At 40.5% G+C, this 23,815-nt stretch overlaps 1 protein-coding gene and 1 long non-coding RNA gene across 4 annotated transcripts in view; one reads left to right on the top strand and one right to left on the bottom strand.

The window, feature by feature from the left end:
* LOC141554320 (uncharacterized) overlaps positions 1-23,723 on the bottom strand; it is a 41,364-nt gene extending 17,641 nt beyond the window's left edge. Inside the window, exon 1 of the long non-coding RNA XR_012485836.1 lies at positions 23,091-23,723. This is a non-coding gene — a long non-coding RNA (uncharacterized LOC141554320). The remainder of the gene's footprint in view (positions 1-23,090) is intronic.
* Positions 1-23,815, top strand: part of WWP2 (WW domain containing E3 ubiquitin protein ligase 2) — a 121,886-nt gene that overhangs the window by 17,441 nt on the left and 80,630 nt on the right. For all 3 annotated transcript variants that reach the window (XM_074286091.1, XM_074286092.1, XM_074286094.1), the window contains 4 exons: positions 1,843-1,990; positions 2,294-2,415; positions 21,170-21,307; positions 23,302-23,398. In XM_074286091.1, the coding sequence (XP_074142192.1) occupies positions 1,843-1,990; positions 2,294-2,415; positions 21,170-21,307; positions 23,302-23,398 (505 nt within the window). The remainder of the gene's footprint in view (positions 1-1,842; positions 1,991-2,293; positions 2,416-21,169; positions 21,308-23,301; positions 23,399-23,815) is intronic.

Here is a 23,815-nt window from a genome sequence, read left to right as displayed (position 1 = left end):
CCCCAGAGTTCCATTCTGTAGCAGCTTTTGAAAGGAGTTGGGTCTGCAGGGCGTATGGAGGATTACCTCCACCAATGACTTCATCCTTTCCTTCTTTCTCCCTGAGTGCCCAAAGCCAGAAATAAAGAAGACCTTGGTGTGTGCCAGATCATAATGTTGTATCCCTCTAGTAGCATCTTGTGAGCTGCTGTTTTTTTAATGGGACTACTCTGATCATAGACTTGAGTACACTGACAGTCCAGATAGTGATAAGATGAAAAGAAGTCCTAGGTTAAGGTCTAGAAGTGTGTTGGGTATGGGTAGTCTTGAGTATGAGTCTTTAAAAGAGCAGGGCCTTCTTCACTTTGGGCCTTTTGTCCCCCGTGTATAGCCCAGAACCTGCACTGTAATCATTTTTAGGACATTCAGGATTTCACAGTTTTTAGTGTTTGCTTCCTTTAGAGCAAGATGCTCTGTCTGATAAGGCGACTCCATGTACATATCAGCACTCACATTAAACATTTAATAAATGTTCATGGATATTGGCTCCTGAAGGTCGCCCCCATGTTGACTCATAACATCCTACATTTCTTGCAATTGGAGTGAGGTAGTTTGATGATGTTAGAAATAGAAATCCTTATTGGAGAATTGATGTGCTCATTTTTGTTCTGATATTGAGTCTTGCTTTGGGTATTGATTTATTGTCTTTTTGGAACACATTTAAGTACTTCTGATTATGTAGCCCTTTGGCCTTTTTTGAAGTGGGGAGTAGTGGAAAGATCACCAAAATGTCTCTTGCTGCAAACTGACTGTGTGACCTTGGGCAAAAATCCCTTCCCACTTGAAGCCTGTTTCCCCATTGGTAACATGAACACAATTCTAATTCTAAGTTACTTATCTGACAAGGTTGGTGTGAGGATATTGTAAAATGTGTCATCAGCTGAAAAGTACCATCTAATTGGGAACTGCTCTCCTTAAAAGTGCTTTGTGGTGGAAAGACATTGTTTCAGATTTAGTAGTCCCCCATCCATCCCTTCTGGATGCTGAAAGTCCCCACTACCACTAGGTGGTGCCCGTATCCCTCATTTGGACCCCTCTCCCTTTTCTCCAGCACCTTGTCACTCTGGAAGTCAAGCTTGCCTCTATCTTGCTCTTGGGCTTTTCTTTTTCTCCACTTCATTGACCTCTTGTGAGTTTCTAAAAGTAGGCAGATTTAGAAAATAAACTTGTAATCAAGAAGCATTTATTTATTAGCATATGCTGTGTAAATTTGGTTCTCTGGGTGACACTACCTTTCAAATGATGGGATAGCGGCCTTAGCGGTGTCTTGAGGCAATGGAATCTCACCATATATCCACCTTTGAGATCTCAGTGAGAGGAGGGGATTGTAAAATCTTTACAAAGACGGGGCTTTCTTTGTTAACACATATGCTGAGAGCAGAGTGATATACAAAATATTTCCTGGCTCCTGCACAAGGATAATACTCCAAAATCCTGGAGTGTTTTTAAAAAGATCCATACAGAGAGGCTACAGAAATAGAAAAGCTTCTAACTGTGAACCTGATGAGCCATGTTAGGAAGAAGTATATGTGCCATTATGGGTTGGAGAGAGTGTGCCAGGCATGCCCTCTGATTTGTGGGTACTTACTTAGAAGACATAGAGGGGGATCCTATCATTGAACCTAAAGAGTTATTATCCCTTTGATTGTTGATGGCTCAGCTAAGATACTTGTTTAGCTTTGTGTTCTCTGAAACCTTAGTCTCTTTCAATTGAATGAGCTTCAGAAATCTGCCATGGAGGGATATGAAGGCGCTCTGAGAACTGGCTTTGAGGACTCACCTTGCCTCTCTTTTTCTGCACAGTGGTGTCAGCAAAGCCCAAGGTGCACAGTCGCCAGCCTCGCATTAACTCCTTTGTGGAGGTGGCAGTGGATGGGCTCCCCAGCGAGACGAAGAAGACTGGGAAACGGATTGGGAGTTCTGAGCTACTCTGGAATGAGATCATCATCTTGTAAGAGAACTTTTTTCCTCTTGAAATAGTAGTTTGGGAAGAGAAAGGAGGCCTCATTGGTGAGCCTAATGTGGCTGGTCTCTCACATCCCTTTTCTTCATTCTGCACTTCTCCATCAGTGTTAAAAAGTATTTGGGACCAGCCAGAAAATTTCAGGGTCATCTTTGTGAGTGACAGGAATTCTGTTTGTACCCTCTGGGCTTTTTTCCAGGGTTGTAGCACTAGTTTGGGTTCCTCCTGAGTTCTAGAAGTAGCTGATTTGCTCGGTGTGTGAGTGGGATAAAGCAGATATTTGTTTTTCAGGAATGTCACAGCCCAGAGCCACCTAGATCTGAAGGTCTGGAGCTGCCACACCTTGAGAAATGAGTTGCTGGGCACTGCTTCTGTCAATCTCTCCAACGTGCTGAAGAACAACGGGGGGAAAAGTAAGTATAATGACAGAATGACGGAGGTGCTTTGGATGCCAAACATTATGGGCAGTCACTAAGGCGTAGTCATACGGTCAGCCTTCAGCTTTTGTAAGCCAAATTTCCCAAGCGTCATGGACAACTAAACTCTGTGGTTAAACTGTTACCAGCAGCAGGCAGCCCCAGGACTCTTGTTTTCCTCTGATGATCCGTCTAGGGCTTTTTGGAAGGGAAGGAGTATGATTGTCTGCCATGGCAGTATTCAGGCTCTTCCCAATAGAGCCTTTGAAGAGGGAGGCGATTGATAACTTGCCCCTGCTGTGGACACACCCTTTCCCTGTTTACCTTAGTGGTAGAATAAGTATGTGATGTATGGGGAAAAATAGCCCCAAACTTTCCGTTCTCAGGATAGAACAAGGCAGCACTGCTTGTGGTAAGGCTGTGCACACAGTAGGCATTCAGTAAATCATTGTCAGGTAATCGCTTGTTTATCCACCTGCCCGGAAACACAAATGGCTATTTATTGCTCTTCCTGGTCGGTGACCTGGCCCACAGCTGTGGCATTTTGGCCCCATCCCATAAAGGATTCTATTCAGAGCACAACCATAGGTTGCTGTAAGCCACAGCTACAACAATGTCAGTCTCTCCTCATGCTGGCCCTTCAGAAGTTATTTTCTATACATGGGACTAAGCTTGAAAGATATAATATGGTATGGAGATTGCTAGGAAGAACCAAGAGTTTACTTGGTTATCTGTTCCCTTCTGAATGGAGCACTGTGTGAACTCCTGAGTCTCCTTCATTTTGATTTTCCCTGACAAATGCAGGAATGGAACTTTGTCCTTGGTGGCCTCAGGGACTGTATGATGTTGGAGCTATACCTGCTCTTAGGTCTACAGAAAAATTCCCGAGTCTCTTCTTCATTGGGGCCCTGTTCATTTCTGACCGTTTAAAGCTGAGATTAAGGAGACAACAAGATGACCCTTAGGAAAGCTCTTTGGGGGAGAAATATTTGTTGGCTGGGCTTCTCAATGAATAATAGTACCCGGCACACAGTTGGCACTTAAATGTTTTTCGATTGATCGATTGAAAATATTCCTACTATACTTTGGCTGCAGTGAGAGGCCTCCTTTTTCTTTGTGTGGGCTTTTTTTTGGCGAATTTCTTGTCTTTCTGGCATGTACGTAATGCTTGTTTGGAGAATTGGTTTTGTCACAGGAACAAGTAAATCCACTACGGGCAAGGTTGGTAACATGTAGGATGCCTACCTCAGGAAGCGCACACAGGCAGCTAGTTCTTATTGGCTTCTTTATGGCTTGTTAACACTTCTCAGTCACTGTCAAGCATTGTTTTCCCTTTTTGTTTTTAGAAATTTTCATTGATGTCTTTTGATTTTATATAGCCTTTAATCTGATTATATTATTGTTGTGTCTCCCTTCTGTATGTTACTAGACTTGGAGTCCTGAAAACCTGAATTCGAATGTGGCCTCAGTTGCTATCTGGTGATTGGGCAAATCACTTCATCTTTCGATGAGTTTTCTCATCTGTAAACAGGGGAATAAAATAGCACCTGCTTGCTGATCCTATTGGGAGGACCAAATGAGATATTTAGAAATCACTAAACACTAAGCACAGTGCCTGGCACACAATAGATGATTAGTAAGTGCTTATTCTCTTCTATTCCTCTCATCTTTTACAATAGAGAACAAAAGAAGAAAAGCAAAAAAAAAAAAAAAAAAAAAAAAAAAATTCAACAAAACTAGATAAGACATTATCAGAATAAGATGGGATATGCAGTCCTTGGAATCTATCTCTGCAGAGGATGGAGAGAAGGACAGACTTGATCATAATTACAAAATGTTCTTTAAAAAAAAAAAAACAAACCAAATGTTTATTGATACCTTTTGGTTTTTATCATCTACATCTCCCACTATATCACTTTCTTAACTTAGCCCCAAAGAGTAACCATTTTTTAATAAATAAGAAAAAAGAGGAAGGAGAAAAATGTTCAGCAATATCAACATATTGAAAAATCTGATGTTATGTATAGGGATCCCCCATGTCTGCAAAGAATTGGGTGAAAGGATGGTTTTGTCTTACATTGAAAGTCAAGCTTCCTGTAATTTCACAGAATTCACTTTCTGTTGTTTTGTTAGTGCCATCATATTTCATGCACATCCAGAATTTGTGAAGTCATTTCCCCCATAAATGGACTTTTCCCCCTCCCAGTTGCTTGATATTATAAAAAAGCACTTCTTTCCTTCCATCTTTCCTTCTTTCTTCCCTTGTTTCCTTCTTTCTACCCTTCTTTCCTTCCTGTCTTTTTTCCTTCTTTCTTTCTTTCTCTCTTTCTTCTTCTTTCCTTTCTTTCTTTCTTTTTCTTTATCTTTCTTCCTTTCCTTTGTCTCTTTTTTCCTTCTCTTTCTCTTTTCTCCCTTTCTTCCTTTCCTCTTTCTCTCTGTTCTTTCTTTCATTCTTTCTTTCCTCTTTCTTTCTTTCTCTCTTTCTCTTTCTTCCTTCTCTTTCTCTTTTTTCCTTCTCTTTCTCTCTTTCTCTTTCTTCCTTCTCTTTCTCTTTTCTTCCTTTCTTCCTTTCCTTTTCCTTTCTCTTTCTCTCTCTATTCTTTCTTTCTTTCCTTTTCTTTCTTTCTTTCCCTTTCTTTCTTTCTTTCTTTCTTTCTTTCTTTCTTTCTTTCTTTCTTTCTTTCTTTCTTTCTTTCTTTCTTTCTTTCTTTCTTTCTTTCTTTCTTCCTTTCCTTTCTTTCTCTCTCTTTTTCTTTCCTTTCTTTCTCTCTTTCCTTCTTTCTCTTTCTTTTTCTTTGTCTTTTTCTTTCTCTCTTCCTTCTTTCGTTCCTCCCTCCCTCCCTCTGTTGGTCCCTCCCTCCCTCCCTTTGTCCCTCGCTCCCTCCCTCTCTCCTCCCTTTCTTTCTCTCTTCCTTTTTTTCTTTCTTTCTCTCTTCCTTTTTTTCTTTCTTCTTTCTCCTTTCTTCCTTTCCTCTTTCTTTCTTCCTTTCCTCTTTCTTTCTTTTTCTTTCTCTCTTCCTTTCTCTTTCTTTCTCTCCCTTCCTTCCTTTCTTTTTTCCTTTCTTCCTTTTTTCCTTTCCTTCCTTCCTTCCTCCCTCCCTCCCTCCCGCCTTCTGTCCCTCCCTCCCTTTCTTTCTGCTCTTTTTCTTCTTTCTCCTTTCTTCCTTCCTTTCCTCTTTCTTCTCCCTTCCTTCCTTCCTTTCTTCCTTTCCTCCTTTCTTCCTTTCTTCTTTTCTTTCTCTTTTTCTTTCATTCTTTCTTTCTCTTTCTCTCTATCTTCCTTCCTTTCTTCCTTTTTCTTTCTTCTCTTTTTTCCTTTCCTCTTTCTCTCTCCTTCCTTCCTTCCTTCCTTCCTTCCTTCCTTCCTTCCTTCCTTCCTTCCTTCCTTCCTTCCTTCCTTCCTTCCTTCCTTCCTTCCTCCTTCCCTCCCTCCCTCCATCCTCCCTTTCTTCTTTCTTCCTCTCTTTTACTTTCTTCTTTTTCCTTCCTTTCCCCTTTCTTTTCTTCCTTTCTTCCTTTCATTTCTTTATTCTTCCTTTCTTCTTTTCTTTTTCTTTCTCTTTCTTTTTCTCTCTTTCTCTCTCTCTGTTCTTTCTTTGTTTCAGTCTTTCTCTCTTTTCTTTCTTTCCTTCCTTCCTTCCTTCCTTCCTTCCTTCCTTCCTTCCTTCCTTCCTTCCTTCCTTCCTTCCTTCCTTCCTTCCTTCCTTCCTTCTTTCCTTCCTTCCTCCCTTCCTCCCTCCGTCCCTCTCTCCCTCTGTCCCTCCCTTCCTTTGTCCCTCGCTCCCTCCCTCCTCCCTTTCTTTCTCTTTTTTCTTTCTTCTTTCTCCTTTCTTCCTTCCTTTCCTTTCTTTCTTCTTTTCTTTCTTTTTCTTTCTCCCTTTTTTCTCTTTTCCTTCCTTCCTTCTTTCTTCCTTTCCTCTTTCTTCCTCTTTTTCTTTCTCTTTCTTTTTCTTTCTTTTTCTCTTTTTCTTTCTTTCTTCCTTCCTTCTTCCTTCCTTCCTTTTTTCTTTCTTTCTTACTTTCCATTTCTTTCTCTCTTTCCTTTCTCTTTCTTTCTTTCCCTTCCTTGCTTCCTTCCCTCCCTCCTTCCTTTCTTTCTCTCTTTTGCTCTCTCCCTTTCTCCCTTTTTCTTCCTTTCTTTCTTTCTATTTCTTTCTTCCTTTCTTCCTTTCCTCTTTCTTTTTCTTTCTCTTTTTTTCTTCTTTTTTTCTTTTTCTCTTTCTCTTTCTTTCTTCTTTTTTTCTTTTTCTCTTTCTCTTTCTTTCTCTCTTCCTTTCTTACTCTCTCTTTCTCTTTCTTCCTCTTTCTTTCTTTCCTTTGTTTCTTTTTCTTTCTCTTTTCCTTCCTTCCTTCCTTCCTTCCTTCCTTCCTTCCTTCCTTCCTTCCTTCCTTCCTTCCTTCCTTCCTTCCTTCCTTCCTTCCTTCCTTCCTTCCTTCCTTCCTTCCTCCCTCCCTCCGTCCCTCCCTCCCTCCCTCCCTCCCTTCCTCCCTCCATCCATCCTCCCTTTCTTTCTCTTTTTTCCTTTTTTACTTTCTTTCTTCTTTGTCCTTTCTTCCTTCCTTTCCTCTTTCTTTTCTTCCTTTCTTCCTTTCATTTCTTCCTTCTTCCTTTCTTCCTTTCCTCTTTCTCTCTTTCTTTTTCTTTCTCTCTCTCTTTCATTTCTTTCTCTCTCTGTTCTTTCTTTCTTTTTCTTTCTTTCTCTTTCTCTCTTTCTCTTCCTTCCTTCCTTCCTTCCTTCCTTCCTTCCTGCCTGCCTCCCTCCCTCCCTCCCTTTGTCCCTCCCTCCCTTTCTTTCTCTCTCTTTCTTCCTCTTTTTCTTTCTTCTTTCTCCTTTCTTCCTTCTTTTCCTTTCTTCTTTTCTTTATCTTTCTTTTTCTTTCTTTCTCTCTTCCTTCCTTCCTTTCCCTCCTTCCTTCCTTTTCCTCCTTCCTTTCCTCCTTTCTTTCTTCCTTTCCTCCTTTCTTTTTCTTCCTTCCTTCCTTCCTTCCTTCCTTCCTTCCTTCCTTCCTTCCTTCCTTCCTTCCTTCCTTCCTTCCTTCCTTCCTTCCTTCCTTCCTTCCTTCCTTCTTTTCTTTCTTTCGTTCTTTCTTTCTCTTTCTTTTTTTCTTTCTTTCTTCCTTCCTTTGTTTCCTTCCTTCCTTTCTGTTTCCTTCCTTCCTTCCTTCTTTCCTTCCTTCCGTTTCCTTCCTTGCTTTCTTTCTTTTTCTTTCTTCTTTCTTTTTTCCTTTCTTCTTTCTTTCTCTTTTCTTTCTTTCTTTCCTTCCTTCCTCCCTCCCTCCCTCCCTCCGCCCTCCCTTTCTTCTCTTTCTTCCTCTCTTTTTCCTTCCTTCCTTTCCCCTTTCTTTCTTTTCTTATTTTCATTTCTTCCTTCTTCCTTTCTTCCTTTCCTCTTTCTCTTTATTTTTCTTTCTTTTTCTCTCTTTCTCTCTCTCTGTTCTTCTTTCCTTTTCTTTCTTTCCCTCTTTCTCTCTCTCTTTCTTTCTTTCTCTTTCTGTCTTCTTCTCTTTTCTCTCTCTTTCTCCCTTCCTTCCTTCCTTCCTCCCTCCCGCACTGTCCCTCCCTTCCTCCCTTTGTCCCTCGCACCCTCCCTCCCTCCTCCCTTTCTTTCTCTCTTCCTCTTTTTCTTCTTTCTCCTTTCTTCCTTCCTTTCCTTTTTCTTTATCTTTCTTTTTCTTTCTCTCTTTCTCTCTTCCTTCCTTCCTTCCTTTCCTTTCCTCCTTTCTTCTTTCTTTCTTTCTCTCTTTTTTTTTCCTTTTTCTCTCTTTCTCTTCCTTCCTTCCTTCCTTCCTTCCTTCCTTCCTTCCTTCCTTCCTTCCTTCCTTCCTTCCTTCCTTCCTTCCTTCCTTCCTTCCTTCCTTCCTTCCTTCCTTCCTTCCTTCCTTCCTTCCTTCCTTCCTTCTTTTCTTTCTTTCGTTCTTTCTTTCTCTTTCTTTTTTTCTTTCTTTCTTCCTTCCTTTGTTTCCTTCCTTCCTTTCTGTTTCCTTCCTTCCTTCCTTCTTTCCTTCCTTCCGTTTCCTTCCTTGCTTTCTTTCTTTTTCTTTCTTCTTTCTTTTTTCCTTTCTTCTTTCTTTCTCTTTTCTTTCTTTCTTTCCTTCCTTCCTCCCTCCCTCCCTCCCTCCGCCCTCCCTTTCTTCTCTTTCTTCCTCTCTTTTTCCTTCCTTCCTTTCCCCTTTCTTTCTTTTCTTATTTTCATTTCTTCCTTCTTCCTTTCTTCCTTTCCTCTTTCTCTTTATTTTTCTTTCTTTTTCTCTCTTTCTCTCTCTCTGTTCTTCTTTCCTTTTCTTTCTTTCCCTCTTTCTCTCTCTCTTTCTTTCTTTCTCTTTCTGTCTTCTTCTCTTTTCTCTCTCTTTCTCCCTTCCTTCCTTCCTTCCTCCCTCCCGCACTGTCCCTCCCTTCCTCCCTTTGTCCCTCGCACCCTCCCTCCCTCCTCCCTTTCTTTCTCTCTTCCTCTTTTTCTTCTTTCTCCTTTCTTCCTTCCTTTCCTTTTTCTTTATCTTTCTTTTTCTTTCTCTCTTTCTCTCTTCCTTCCTTCCTTCCTTTCCTTTCCTCCTTTCTTCTTTCTTTCTTTCTCTCTTTTTTTTTCCTTTTTCTCTCTTTCTCTTCCTTCCTTCCTTCCTTCCTTCCTTCCTTCCTTCCTTCCTTCCTTCCTTCCTTCCTTCCTTCCTTCCTTCCTTCCTTCCTTCCTTCCTTCCTTCCTTCCTTCCTTCCTTCCTTCCTTCCTTCCTTCCTTCCTTCCTTCCTTCCTCCCTTCCTCCCTTCCTCCCTCCTTCCCTCCCTCCCTCAATCCTCCCTTTCTTTCTCTTTCTTCCTCTCTTTTACTTTCTTTCTTCTCTCTCCTTTCTTTTTTCCTTTCCTCTTTCTTTCTTTCTTTCTCTCTCTCTCTTTTTTTTGGAGTTAAATGACTTGACCAAAGTCCTGTAGCTAGTACAGGTCAAATGTCTGAAGTTGGATATGAATTCAGGTCTTTCTGACCTGGGGCTAATATTCTGTCCACTGTGCCACTTAGCTGCCCCAAAAGTACTCTCTTGAGCATTTTGAGGTATATAGGATCTTTCTTTCTGACCCTAACATCCTTGATTTTTAGCAGAATGAATCTCTGGGTCCAAGGGTATGGATATTACAGGAATTTTCTTTCTATAATTCCAGATTGCTTTCAGTAGGTGTACCAACTCCTTTACTGAAAGCTGTTCATGATCAGCTCCACCACTAGCATCTTCCTTATCTACCTTTTAGCAAGCCAGAAGAACAGGAATTATCAATCTGAAACCCACTGCTTGCTGGCTAAGTCTTGCCATAGGGTGTTATATGGGTGGCTAGGTTTGGTAGTGGGGTGTACCAAATTGGAATATGATGGAAACTGTGCCTTAATTACACAGGGTGTTACTGCCCACTTAGAAAAACAACCTTATGGATATTTACTGCTGTTTGTGGTCTGTGGTGTGGTCCATAGCTGTGGGTTTTCTGACTCCATAAAGCCTTCTATTCAGAGCAGAGATGTATGCAGCAATTGTAAGTCAAATAGAGGCCTACTTCTGTCTCTCCTGCTGCCTGCCATCCTGGAAACATGGGAGGGGTAGCATTTTAGAGAGAAGCATTTAGGGGCCTCCTGTCTTGAGAGAAGGTAAATAATAGTCCTTGCTTAAACAGGAGATTGCATTAATCAGTTCCCTGTTGGGTTAGACAGGAGATTTTGGGGAAATGGCACTAATAATAACTGACTTTCTAGAATGCTTTAAAGTTGTCAGAGTACTTTACATACATGATCTTACATGATCCTTACAAAAACCTTGTTAGATAAGTATAATGGTTATTATACCCATTTTACAGATGAGGAAACAGGCTGAGACAGTGACTTTCATACAGATAGTAATTGTTGGAGTTAGATTTTGAATTCAGGTTGGCCTTAGTTCCAGTCCCCTTTTTATCCACAGATTTTCCTCATCTGCCTTTAAAAACAGGTATTTCAGTTTTTCTGTCATGATCTCTGTTCCCCATGTGGACTTTTTCTGCTGGAAATGTAGTGAGTATTATAAGCAGTGACATACAATTGAGCTGCTGTTAGTGTTTTTGGATCACATTGTGTTAAGAAATTCTTTAAGTATATGTACTGATTCGTCCAAAGTTGATTTTCCCAAGTAGGATCTGGGTGATGGCAGTTTGCCATTTTTACCTGTAGTTTTGCAGCTCCACAAGACACAATTGGACCCTTTCATTAGTCTTTCTATTGCTGAAAGATGGTTGGAAAAGTCAACTGACTGTTTATGCTTATTTTTTTCTTGTTGAGGTTCTCACAAGAAAAAACTATTGGATTTTTCCTTGGCAGGGCAAATGGTGATGGAGAGCTTTCTTAATGTCTTAGTAGTACACAGTGGCCAGTAGCTACTGCTTTTATGCTGGGACATCTCTCCGTCTATGCTTTCAATGGGATTTGATGCTAGGTCTGGTTTGCAGAGGGGGTCTGGGGTCTTTTCTGCACAGGAACACCTCTGAGTGTAAGAATGAGTATGAGAATGAGTATTTGATGTTGAGTTTTTTCTGCACTAATGGCAGGTAGGTCTGAGAGCAACTTGCTTTTTTAAATGTGTTCTTCCCAAAATAAAAACAATAATGATAAATAGCTCCCGTTTTTGTATCACTGTATGAGAAGTGTGTATCTTATACAGGAAGGAGGGCTGTACACATGTTATGAATACATAATTTTGCAGATGAGAAAACTGAGATTCTTTGAGCTTAAGTTGACTTGTCCATAACTTAGAGGTTAATAACTTGTGAAATAGGATTTGGAGGTGGCCACTCAGAGCTTTATCTGATTTGTTAGTTGCCATGTGATGTTTGGCTTGAGCTACATTTCTACAGGCTCTGTTGTCTTTCTCTTTATGTTGCTTGTTCTGTGTTTTTTTGATTCCAGCTATCCATTTCCCACTAAGAAGAAAAGGTTCCCTTGTACATCTTTATGAGCAGAGTTGGATTCTTTGATCATGTTCTAAGTATTAAGACCAGATTGCAAATCATGAGCTGAATCATGTCTGCCCATTCTTTTATGTGCTCCAGACAGGAAGGTCATGGACATTCTAAATCTTTTTCTCCTTGATACATTCTGTTTTGACAACATAGAAACTCCCCAGCAAATACCCTATCTCACTGAGCTACATCCCTGAAGATAAGTCAGCTTTGCCACGTAAGAATTTGATTGTGATGGATGCAATGTGTTTCCTTGCAGTTGGAAACAGCGAGGGAGAATGTGTATCTCAGCTTGGCCCCGATGGTCACCATATATATATATATTTGTATTGAATCCTCCTTTTACTGCTTATTATCTCTTTACTTATGTTATCATTAGCATTCTGTGTGTTGTCTATGTATCCTTCATCAGTTCATGTAACTCTTCTCATGTTTCTCTGGATTTTTCATTGTTGTCATTCACTTTTGTTTTTTTTGGTCCAGACCTATAATTTTGTTCCTGCAGGTGTCCCTGGAAATCCCTTCTACTCATTCAGGTTTAAGAGCTTGTCTATAACTTTTCTTTTCAGAGAGTCATGTTGGACCTTTTGAATTTAAGTGACTTGACTCACTAGGATCACAGAGCTGCTCAGTAACTGTCAGAGGCCAGGCTCAAACCCAACTCTTCTGAATTTTTCAAAACCAGCATTTAGTCTATTAAACCGTATTGCCTTTCTTCCTTTTCAGGATGGTAATTTTGCATAGCACTCAATGTGATAATTCAGTTATTCCTCCACTGCTACCCCAAATGTACTCTAATTTTCCTGTTTAATATAAATTAAACTTTTAATCCTTTAAAGCTTTGAAATGGGAGAAGAGACAGAAAGGAGATCATACTCTCTTTTCCTTGTCTAAGCTGTTGCTATTTTATTTACTATTGCTCCAGCTAGGGTGAGGAAGGGAAAATCAGTCGTCATGAATTTATTTAACACCTCCACTATGCCAGGCACTCGGGCATGGATGAAGAGGGAACTGTGTCTAATAGCTACTGGAGCAGATAGGAAGGTTTGGTTTAAAAGTGATTTTACAGTATTTCTATGTGTTATAGCTGGGCCTGAGGAACTCATAACCAAGAGCAGAAACTGCTAAATCAATTTCTGAAGGACTCCATAACCAGCTTGTTATATTTAGAAACTCTGGAAACTACTGAGATGCTGTTGTCTCAACCCCGGGATATACCTAAAGCACTAGCACAGCCACTCATGGCTCAGGAAGGGGGAAGCTGCTTTGGAAGAATGAGGAGCAACTCTCTGGGACCATCCTCAGCCTTGGGACCAGGGATGGGGGAGCCTGCTTGTGTTGTCGGCCCCTTGATGCAGCCTTAGATGGACTGTGTGCTGAATCAGACCACTGGAGCCTGCCAGCCCACAGCCTCCAAATGAAAGCCTCTGTTTTATTGCACTCCGATCGGGTTGCAGTTACATCAGCGGCTACTGTTTCTTGATTGGCACCAGATGCCAAGGTTGTTGTTTTTTTTTTTTTAACAGCCTCTGAAAAGCGCCTTGTGTGTTTGCTTTGCATCCTCCTGCACCTCAGGCGTACATGCCCAAGCCAGAACCTCAAGGAATTCTTTAAGAAGCCAATAGCAACCCCACCCCCTTCCCCCAACCTCCTGAAAGCTGCATTTGGACCCATTTCGTGACTTTGGTGTCAGAGGAGGAGAGCTGTTTGAAAGAAAAGGTTCTTTTAGTCGAGAGTCTTAAAAAGCAAACATACAGGTCTCTGAAATGAATGTTAAAACAAGCCTGCTTTCTATGTCTCAAGCCCTAAGGTTGCCTTGTAAAATTTCATATTCAGAAAGAGGAAGAAAAAGGCCTGGACTAAAAGTCTTCTTCTCCCCTATTCTTGGCCCCTTCTGCATAGCCTGGGATTCGCTTCAGTATTTAAAGTGATTTGTAAGTGCATCAGTTTTGGAATGGGCATAATGACCACCAGAATGATTCAATTAAACCACATGGAACGTACAGGCAAATGTCCCCGATGCTGTCCCTGAAAGTAGGGAATGATTCTTTAACTAAAAACATAAGCTGTGGTTAAGATCATCTTCCTTTTCCTTTCTGCAAAGGGTTCGAGGTTAACAGGGTTTCACCCACAATTCCTTATCCCCTTCCTCTCTTTTTAGGCCTCTTCCATGTTTTAACTTACAAAACAGAGGTTTTTCTCAGAATGAATGTTTTTCCAGCTTTTGAGTGGGGTCTTTGAGAGAATTTTCTTGATCCTTGCATACAGAGCAAAAGGGTTTTTGAAAAGTCAAGAAGTCTGGAAAGTGGCAAAGATAGCTGGTGAATTTTTTCCTAGCTGGAATTGTTTAGGAAAGAAATAGAAGGGCCTATGCCCCTTCTTCTCCCTACCCCCATTTGATTTAATATTGGGGAAGAATCCACAAATTGAAAGGAATCTTAGAAGTCATTAATCTAACCCCTTTTTTTCTACACATGAGGAAATGGACACAGAGTAGTTAATGGCTTGCCCAAAGTCACAAAGTTAGGATCCTATTGATTATAGCAGTTCCAGAATTGCCTTCACTTTTCCTTTCAACTCTGTACCATAGAACCAGGCTTCTATCCCTCACTTGGCCAGTAATATATCTGAAAAGGCATTTCAGCAGTTTTCTGCAAAACTTTTATTTTCTAAAGGGCATTGAATGATGACCTGGCCTCAAACTAGAACCAATGATAGGAGAATGAGAATGCTTGTCAGAAACAAAAATGAAAAACTGAGCTTTCAGTTCTGGTGTCCAATCTGAACCAATCCTTTGTAACAACAACTGGCTCCTGCCTCTATCTCAGCCTGGTCAGTTTCTCTATAGGTGACTATGGCTTCTTGGAGAGCAGGGAGGCTAACCATTAGGTTTACCCAATCATGCAGTTCATTCACGTTTCTGTTTTTCTTTTTCCCACTGTCTACCAAGATAATTTGCGTATCCCCTTTGGCCCGGTCTTCCGAGAAGGGAAGAGAGAGCTATCGAGTGAGTGGAGGGGATCATCATTACAGTCATGTGTCATCTGTGTGTTTTTGTAGCCCTACTAATTGCTGAGGGGCAGAATCACCTTCCCCTTTTCCCTACCGAAGTGCTTCTTACAGCCTAGGTAGCCAAGCAGAAGTCTCTCTCCAACAGCAGGCCCACACCCAGAGCCCTGCATCTTATCCTGCTTGGAATTCTGACCATTTTTTCTTCTTCTTACTAGGACTCTTTTGTACTTGGTTGAGGAGGATGAGAATTAACTGGATACTTGCTGAAATGGTGGCCCTTATAGTATTTGTTTAGTTTCATTTTACCTGGAGGATACAATTTGTCCTTCCTTTTTATTTTTGGCTTTTACAAAAGATGCTAGGATTTTTTTTGGGACACATAAATCTTTTTCCCTGTCCATGATTTATCTTAGGATATCATTCATGGGTGTAGGATTGATGTAGGTGGAAATCTGCCATAGCAACTTGGGAGTCCTAGAGAATTTCTTGCGCCCTTGAGAGGTTAAATGAATTGTGCTGTGTCAAAAAGTCCATTTAAGGTAGAGATTTTTAGTTTGTTTTGTTAATGTAAACATCAGTTGTTTTCAGTTACTAAAAGCAGGTTTTTTTTTGTTTTGTTTTGTTTTGCTGAGGCAATTGGGATTAAGTGACTTGCCCAGGGTCACGCAGCTAAGAAGTGTAAAGTGTCTAAGGTCAGATTTGAGCTCAGGTCCTCCTGACTTCAGGGCTAGTGCTCTATCTACTGCACCACCTCACTGCCCCTAAAAGCAGATTTTGACTCAGCTGTTGTATAGTAGGCATAAACATCCCCATCAAAGTCCATGACTCCCCTTCTATGCACATAGATAGTTTAGGGGAAACGGGGCTCAAGCTTAACAGTTCTTGCTAAGATCAACTAGCCCATCCATGGAGTAGTTTTGCTGGATGTCTTTTCTCCCCTTTTGGGGGCTTTCATGAGGCTTTGTTTAGACAAACCATCAGCTTTTGTGATTTGCAGATTGGGTTTTGTTTTGTTTTGTTTTTTAGGTAATCGGAAAGATGATTCATTCTTCCCACCTGTCTTTTAATTCTTCATAGTTATTTTTTATGCACAATAATAATCTAATACATTCATGTAATTTCGTTTGTTCTACCATTTTCTAAACAATGGACAATGACTTGTCCTTTTTTATTTTTGGCTGTTATAGAAGGTGCTATGATTATTTGGGACACGTAGATCTTTTCCCCTGTCTATGATTTCCTTAGAATATCACTCCAAAATTGGGATCACTGGATAAAAGAGTAGCAATATTTCTGTAATTTTTTGGATGTAATTTCCCTGTTTCCAAGAAAATCATACTTATTCACAACTCCACTGACAAAATATTGGCATGCTTTTATTTTTTTCAGTAATTCCATCAGCAATGAATTTTGTCTCTTTGTCAATTTGATAAGTATAAGATGGTGTTTCACAGTTTTAATGTGAATTTTTCTGAAATTTAGTTTCATTCCTCTTAAAAAAAATTTTTTTTTGAGAACCAACTGTTTCTTATCTATTGGATGATGGAATTTCTTATAAATTTGTGTTAATTCCTTATAGAATTTTGAAGGCAGACTTTTATCAGAAGTGCTAATTGTAAAGATCTGTTGCAGTCTGTTTCCTTTATAATATTTATAATGATGATTTTGGCATCATGTAGCACAAAAGGAGAGTGGGTTAGTGAAGTTTCCTAAGGGCCAGGGAATAAAGAAGCTGTTAAAATTGGGCCTGATTCTAGGAATCCAGATTAATGAGGTGAGTGGGAATTTCACTCTTCCCTTAGTGAATAAAAGTACTAATGATGCAGGACAGCAGTGCTGATGTGAACTGAGACTTCATTCAAGTCTTTTTTTTTTTTTTGCTTTTCCCAAAATAATAATTATTCCCTCTAAATCATTCCTGTAATCTGAAATTTGCTAGGACATGACAGTGAAACATACCAGAATAGATGGGGGGCTTTGTATACTTTTGTTGGACAAGCAAAGTCTCTTTGTGTATCTAATGTGTCTTATAGGATAGATTGTAATAATAATTGGGAGAATTTGATACTGTTTATATATGTAATTTTTTTTTTTTAAGTAAAGAGGTAGGGTGTGAGAGAGAGTGTGTGTGTGTGTGTGTGTATGTTTAAGTAAGTTTGGGATGAAGTACCTTGGTACCTGAAATACATTCATGGCCAGGAAGTCCATGGATGCTTTTTTCTTAGTCGGATAGTTTTTATATGTGTAGTCTTGAATTGATCTTGTGAGACGAAGCACTTTTCTCAGGCCAAGTTAGTGTAACCTTATGTGTTGTTAGCCTGCACTTCATTTGTAAGCTGAAGTGCTTGTGTGCAGATGGCAAATAAGATGGGGATTTTCCCCTCAGGCAAGAGATTGAAACAAAATGGGTCTCATTGTGGGATGGTGGAGTTAGTCCAAGTAACAAGAGTTTAGTGTTCTCAGGCTGATTTCTCAGGCTAGTTTGAAGGAAACTCAAAGCAACGGATTTCTCCTGTCAGACTACGTCTGGTGGAAGCCAGATGGTGGCAAAGATGTCTCAAATGTGGCAGGTTCTTATGAGAGGTAATACTGGAGGCTTGTGGATTTTTGCAGCAGGAACATGGAGGAAGAATGTTGGGTTAAAGCTGTAGAAGTAGAGGAAGCTGGTTAAACCCCAGATCATGTGCATTGCTTACTCTTGTGAAGGGCTGGGAAAGGAAAACTACACTGTGTTCTGGTATTTCCTCTGTGCTTTGTTGCTGAGTAGCTCTAGGTATACAAAGAGGTTTACAGTCATGTGCAAAATGAGCATTTACCTGTTAATAAACACACTGCTTGTTTTTTCTTCCTTTTGAGAGAATTATGGGAATGATGGCGTGAAGGAGCCTTGTTTCAGTAATCATTGGAGTTAAAGCCAAGTAAACCACATCATTGTCAGTTTCCATAAAGAAGCCTTTCTGAACTGAAAGTTTCAGTATTGGTTTCCTCCAAAAAGTACAGTGTAGACTTTTTTTTTTTTTTTTTTTTTTTTTTTTTTTTTGTGGTGGGGAATGAAAGGTTGATTTAGGAAAATTGAATACTAAATGTTTGAATGAAATCCTTGCCTTCATTTTTTGAGTTATGAGAAATCAAGGACAACATTCCCTTTTTAAAAAAAGTAATGCATGCATATTTGGGGAGGGAGGGTTTCAAACACAGCTAAGCATCTAAATAGAAAATGCTTTCTCACATACACTTCAGAAATCCTGAGGGTTTAGAAATCCCTTTGCAGAGCATGAGCCCTGGATTTCATAAACATATAGTAGTTTTATTGTTATTGTATAGTGTGGCTGTAATGATTTACCAGTTGAGGTTTTCCGCCTTTTTTTTTTTTTTTTTTTTTTAATCATCAGCATAGGAAAAAAAAAAATTGTCAATGTTGTAGATTCTGTCCATCTGTGCTTATTAATGCTTTATGGGAACTACACATTTGAATACCACAGTGAAGGGAAAAGCTGAATTCTAGTATCTTTCATTGAACAAATAAACTCATTTCACTGAGTTATCTGAAGCTGCTGGGGGACATGGCTAATGTGATACTCAAGAGGGGCCAAATTTGAGAATATAGTAATTTGGGATGAAGACTCTTGGTCATTTCCTTGGGATTAAAGTTGGGCTGTTTGATTTGTATTTGGATAAGGTTTAGTAGGTTTATATTAAGAAACTAGAAATTGATTGCTCTCTAGTAGGAAAATGAAGAAATTCCTTGCTTCAGGGACCTTCAGGGAAAGTCAGTTAAGACTTTAAGGGTTTCCATAGATTTGTTTTCCCCTTAATGTGGCAAATTAGGGCAGCAGGAACAGTTGAACTGGAAGGTTGCTCTTTAGATCTTATTTAAAATGAGAGGAGTGTTTTTGAAAAATGCCCATTGTGGGGCCAAACATTTTGCCCATAGAGTACACAGTGTGATAGTGTGTATGTCTCAGAACTTTAGGAATCTATAGGTTTTGGGGGAGGTAGGAGGAATCCCTCCACTTACATAGGATTGTAAATTATTATTGCCTCAACAGGTGATCTTTGTAAATTGCTATGGCAGAAAAACTCACTATCTTGTGGTCAGCCTAGTCCTTGGTTATAACACACACCATCTTTGCTGGGCCTGCATTTGTTTAGATCAAGGACTGGCAGTTCATTGGCAGAGCCTTTCAGACCCCTTTCAGAGCTTACAGTGAGGCGTCAGAGGAGGAAGGCAGTTAAAGATCCACAACTATGTCTGCTCATGGTTTTCTCGTTCTGTGCTGCTTTTTGATCTGAAGGGAATAGAAAAGAGGGACAACCTAATTCTAGGTGTCAGGGCTAATTTATTTTCAGACTATCGAGCTATTTTGCCTTTGCTAAGATTATCTCAGAAGTAACCATTACAACCACCAACCCTGTAACTTAGGAAGTTGGCTTGTGCTGTCCCAGGCCAGCAATAACGCATTCTGCCAGTTATTTCCATTTGTATTTATATTTTGTTTTAATTGCATCTGATTTCCTCCAGCCTTATGGAATCATAAGTTGGTGTTCTCTGTTAAAGAGGCCCCATGATTAGAATTAGAGGGTAGTAGATCAGAGGGCCACAGATGAGATATATTGGCAGAGACTCTAAAACAGTTACAGAAAGTAGAGAATGAGGGTTTTCTAGTCATTGCTGAGGGAGCAATGTAGCCTTTTGTTTTATGTGCTATCTGCTGATAGCACAAACAGAGCCGGGCCAGACATAGCAGAAGCCTTGGCTGAGGCTGAGTCGTTCATGCCGTCAGGAGGATGACTTATACCTATTTGGTGTTATTGTCATAATTTAGAGGAATGTGCTAGAAGGCAGTAGAAAGAGTACAAGAAAGGCTTTCTGTAGAATCAGCTTTCCCACTGGTCTCCAGAGGGAGGATAGCTAATGCCCCTATTTAGAACTCCAGTTCCAGCCTGTGTTTTCCAGCCACACACTCCTACTCAGCTCCACTGGGTACCCTAGTCTGTCACTCAATTAGCTAATCACCTTCTTCTTAGCTCCATTATGTATTGTATAGCTCCCCTGGCTCTGTGGGTTTTTTTTTTTTTTTTTGGTAAAGCAAGTTGAAGAATGGAAGATTGTATTCTCAGAAGTTTAATAAAAAAAAAAAATACACATAAAAATACCCCCTCAGTGAAATGAAGATAAATTGTCCCGCATATGACTGCACAGTTGGGCGTGTGTGTGTGTGTGTGTATGTATGTGTGTGTGTGTGTGTGTGTGTGTGTGTGTGTGTGTGTGTGTGTGTGTGTGTATGAATGAAGTGGATCTGGCCAGAAACAGTGAGAAAACAAGGAAGAAAAGCAAGACTGAGGCTCTGAGATAACTGGAGCCAATTTGGGCTAGGGTTATTGCTATTGTCTTAAAAAAGTAAAGAGAAACACTTCATTAATGCTCTCCCTCCCCCATTGATGCTTTCCTTGTGACCAAGAAAAACAATGAAGCAAAAACACCTGATGTAACCCTAGGATTTAGGGAGTGTATGTACTTTTTTGCTTTATGGTCCCCACTCCTCTGCCTTTCTCCAGACCTTTCATTGGTCTGCTTGTTGAAGCCAACCTCTCTGAAGGTTGGGCCCCTTTGGCTTATGTGAAAAGGCTATCAGCAGATGTGATGTAGCTGGGAGAGTTTCTTGCCCCATGATGATCTTTGATGTTGCCATCTTTTTACCTGAAGAAAAATTCATCCAGATCATGTTGAGAAGATGATGATAGAAGATATAAAGGAATATATTCATGTGTTGTTTATAAATTGTTCCTCTAATATTTTTACTTGGTAGCTAACTAAAATGGATATTATAGTACTTGGTACCATCAAGAAGTGTATTGAAAACAAGTCTAACCACATTGCTTTATCCTCATTGTGGTTGCTATGCCATAAGGATGAAAGAGGAGGAGGAGGTCTGCATAGAGACCTCTAAACTTACAAATTAAAGGAAGTTTCCTTTATGGAGTAGATAAAAGATAAGTACTTTTTAGGGGTGAAAGGGGGCTTGGAAGGAAACAATCTAACTTAGAATTAGTGGACACCAAAGTTGGAAATAGGTCATTTTAAGACAAGAGTGATACTTCCTAGAAAATTAGTTATGGAACTTATTATCAAGAGATGATAGTGACCGAAAATATAATAAGGAACGGATTTAAAAAGTTGCATGGACAGTACATTTGTATGAAATAAATAGTTTCTGGAATGGGAAGGAATTAAGATGAATTATTTCCTATGTTTTACTTTCAAGACATTTAAATGCTTCATTTGGAGATTTTGTTGGTTTGTGCAATATATTTGCCACAGATATCAACACTCTCTCTTTTGTAGTAAACTCATGGATTTGAATTTTCAGTGTTCCAGATGACTGGATTCTTCTTCTTTCTTAATTTTGAGAGCTTCCCTCTTCTCCATCCCATTCACAAGGCCAAATCTTGACTATTTTGCTCGCATGAGATTTGACCAGTAAGAAGTTGGTCATGTTCATTTCCTTCTGTAACTGGAAAGAATAAACTCCATGAGGGGGTTGCTTTGCCTTTGCCCTTGAAGTAGGTATATTGGATACTGTTTCAGATTTTTCTTGGTCTCTTTTTTCCAATATGTCGCCTACCTCCTAACCTTTTTTTCAGTCTTGTAAGAGAAAAGTAGAATTGAACCAGAAAAGGAAGAAAGAAAGTAAAACGGGAGGTTTTCAATTGAAAAATCTTTAACTAATGGTGAAATTGGTTTGCCCTGTCTGAATTGCCTTTTCTGTCCAACAGTGGAGAACACGCAGCTGACCCTGAACCTGCAGACAGAGAACAAAGGCAGCGTTGTCTCAGGCGGAGAGCTGACAATTTTCCTGGACGGGCCAACTGTTGATCTGGGAAGTGTGCCTAATGGCAATGCCGTGACAGACGGTGAGTGCTGCCCTGTTCATGGTGGTGCCTGAGTAGGGGAGTGGCAGGGCTTGGGCCCCATGGGTGGGGGGTAGTACTAGGAGTTTGGTTCAGTACCAGGAAGCCTCATTCTGTGTACTTCTCAGTCAGTCCTGATCCATAATATGGCTTTGGTTTCTGTTGGGGTGAAAGGTAGCAGAGCATCTTGGATTCATAAATGAACTGGATGTGTTTTTTGGTCTTAGGTTTTGTCTCTAAGTCAAGAATCTGACTTCCTTTAATATGGTTTTCCCAGGACTTATTTGATTGGGGATAAATATGAAATTGAAAAGTAAATGCTTGCTCTTTGGTTTAGTAGCAAAGGCAATGAGCTATATTCAGTCCCAGGCAATTCTTGGAAATAGCTCACTTTCTCTCTTCCTTCTGTGTTTATTCTTAATGGAAAAATATAAGTGTGTGCTGTGTGAGAACACACGTTCTTTGGAAGTGGATTTGTCTGTAGTACAGATACTTCTAGGCCTTCAGATTTCCGTATATTCTGGCTCTCCTCAGCATGGCAACTCATATGGAATAGATTGTAGTATGTCCAGGCTCACTTATCCTGAGCAGTTCTTTTCTCTGTCTTTCTATTCTTCCATAGAAAATCTGTCCCTGTGCTTGAGTTCTTCTGGCTTTTTGGTTAACGTTTCATGGATACCAGTGCAGCATTCTAGCCCTAGCTATACAAATCTCTTAAAACAGGTACAGAGCCAGGAAGGATGAATGTTCTTACTCCAGTGTTGATAAAATGCCTCATGTGAATTTGGATCTTTTGGATCCAGAAAGAAATGATTTCCTTAGGTTTGAAGTGGACTAGGTTTCCTCATAGTTCCCTTATTAAATGTCTTATTGCATGAGGTGTGCCCAGAGAGTTTTCTACATCCCAGGGAGGCTCTTTGTCGGTTAGGCAAGATTGTGATCCTGCCTCTAGGATAAGGAGGCAGAGCATGTTGACAAGGAGGGACAGACAGTCAGACATGAGTAGACCTTCATTTACTGGGCTGAAAGATTTCTGCATTGAAGCAGTAGACCTTGCTGACTAGGGCGTTGGAGACTGACAAGGTCACTTTAGGGCCACTTTAGGTACAAAGAGATCTTGGCAAAGCCTGCCCCCCTTTTCTCCTTGTGCTGTCTTACACACTTTCTCATTTTTGTGACCTTGAAATTAATTTCTATTACTATATCTTGAGGATGGGAGAGGATGGAGCTCTCTGTGATAGATGTCTCTGGTGCTCCCAGCCCCAACTATCTAAAGGTGAAGAGACTCCTCCCCAAGTGGCCCATAGAGCAACAGAAAATATTGAAGACCATTTACTGAGTTGCCACAAGGTCTCATTCAGCATCAGTGAAAGGATTGCTCACGGATCCTTGAAGTATCTCAGACATGTAGGAGACCTTGCAATGTTAGCATACTGGAGCTGGAAGGGACCTCCAAGATCATTCCCCTCAGCTTAAAAGTGAGAAATTTGAGCCTGAGGGTCATAGATTAGAACTGGAAGGGGCCTGGCCATCAGTTGAGTTCAACTCTATTTTTCTGAGAAAGAAATTGGGACATAAATAGTTGAGGACTTACTCAGGGTCACATGGCTATTAAGTGTCTGAGACAGAATTTGAAGTCAAGGTTTTCTCACTCCAAGTGTGACAACTCTGACATTGTGCCATAGAGCTTCCTCCTGAGACCATCTGGAAAGTACTAGAGCAAAAACAGCTCTAACATTTGGTGCTCATGGCCCCCATTTCATGTTAGTAAAATTAAGTCTCATACCTTTCTCCGCTTGTTCTTCCTTCATGGGTTCTCTCTCCCAATGGCAATAGCATGCTTCTGTAGACTAGATGTCTTTAATCTTCCATTGGTGGTCACTGCTTTCCAAACCAGGGTTCCAAGTCAGCCCTTCTGGTGGTGGGGGAGTCCCTGCTGTGTTGCAGAGACTGAGTGTCTAACCCTTCAGTTCTCTTTGTGTGGATTTCCCTTTCAGGAGCACAGCTACCTGGGAGAGAGCCCAGTGGGACGGCTCCTGCGACCGAGGCGCGGCACCAGCCACCCAGCACAAACTGCTTCGGAGGTAGATCCAGGTATGGCTTTCTTACTCCTAGCTGTCTGGAGCAGCCAGAACTGAGGATGTTATTGGGTTTATTCAAAGATGGTGGGCAGTAGCTAAGAGACAATTTCACAGGAAAACTTTCAGAAATTCCCAATCCTCTTAAAAACTGAAGCTTTTTCTGGTATTTCAGAGGTGAAAGTAGAACCCTGGTCCTTTGGAAAGGAGGAGTTTAGACTCCTTGGTATGGATGGTGGTTGGCAGACTTGATAGCTCTGAGTGAGCAAATTTGTGAAAGGTCATAGAGAAGATCATGGCTTTACCCTTTCCTCCATCCGGTGCCATTGTCGTACTGCCCCTTTTAGAACCCACATACAGAACCCTTGGGATTTGCATCATAATGTGTCCCATCCTAAGTTACTTCATTTTGTTTAGTGAAATTCCCATTTTG

This window comes from Sminthopsis crassicaudata, chromosome 2, assembly GCF_048593235.1.
Source record: "Sminthopsis crassicaudata isolate SCR6 chromosome 2, ASM4859323v1, whole genome shotgun sequence".
Classification (NCBI taxonomy): domain Eukaryota; kingdom Metazoa; phylum Chordata; class Mammalia; order Dasyuromorphia; family Dasyuridae; genus Sminthopsis; species Sminthopsis crassicaudata.
Note: the sequence above shows the minus strand (reverse complement) of the source record. Positions and strands in the feature narration are given on the sequence as shown.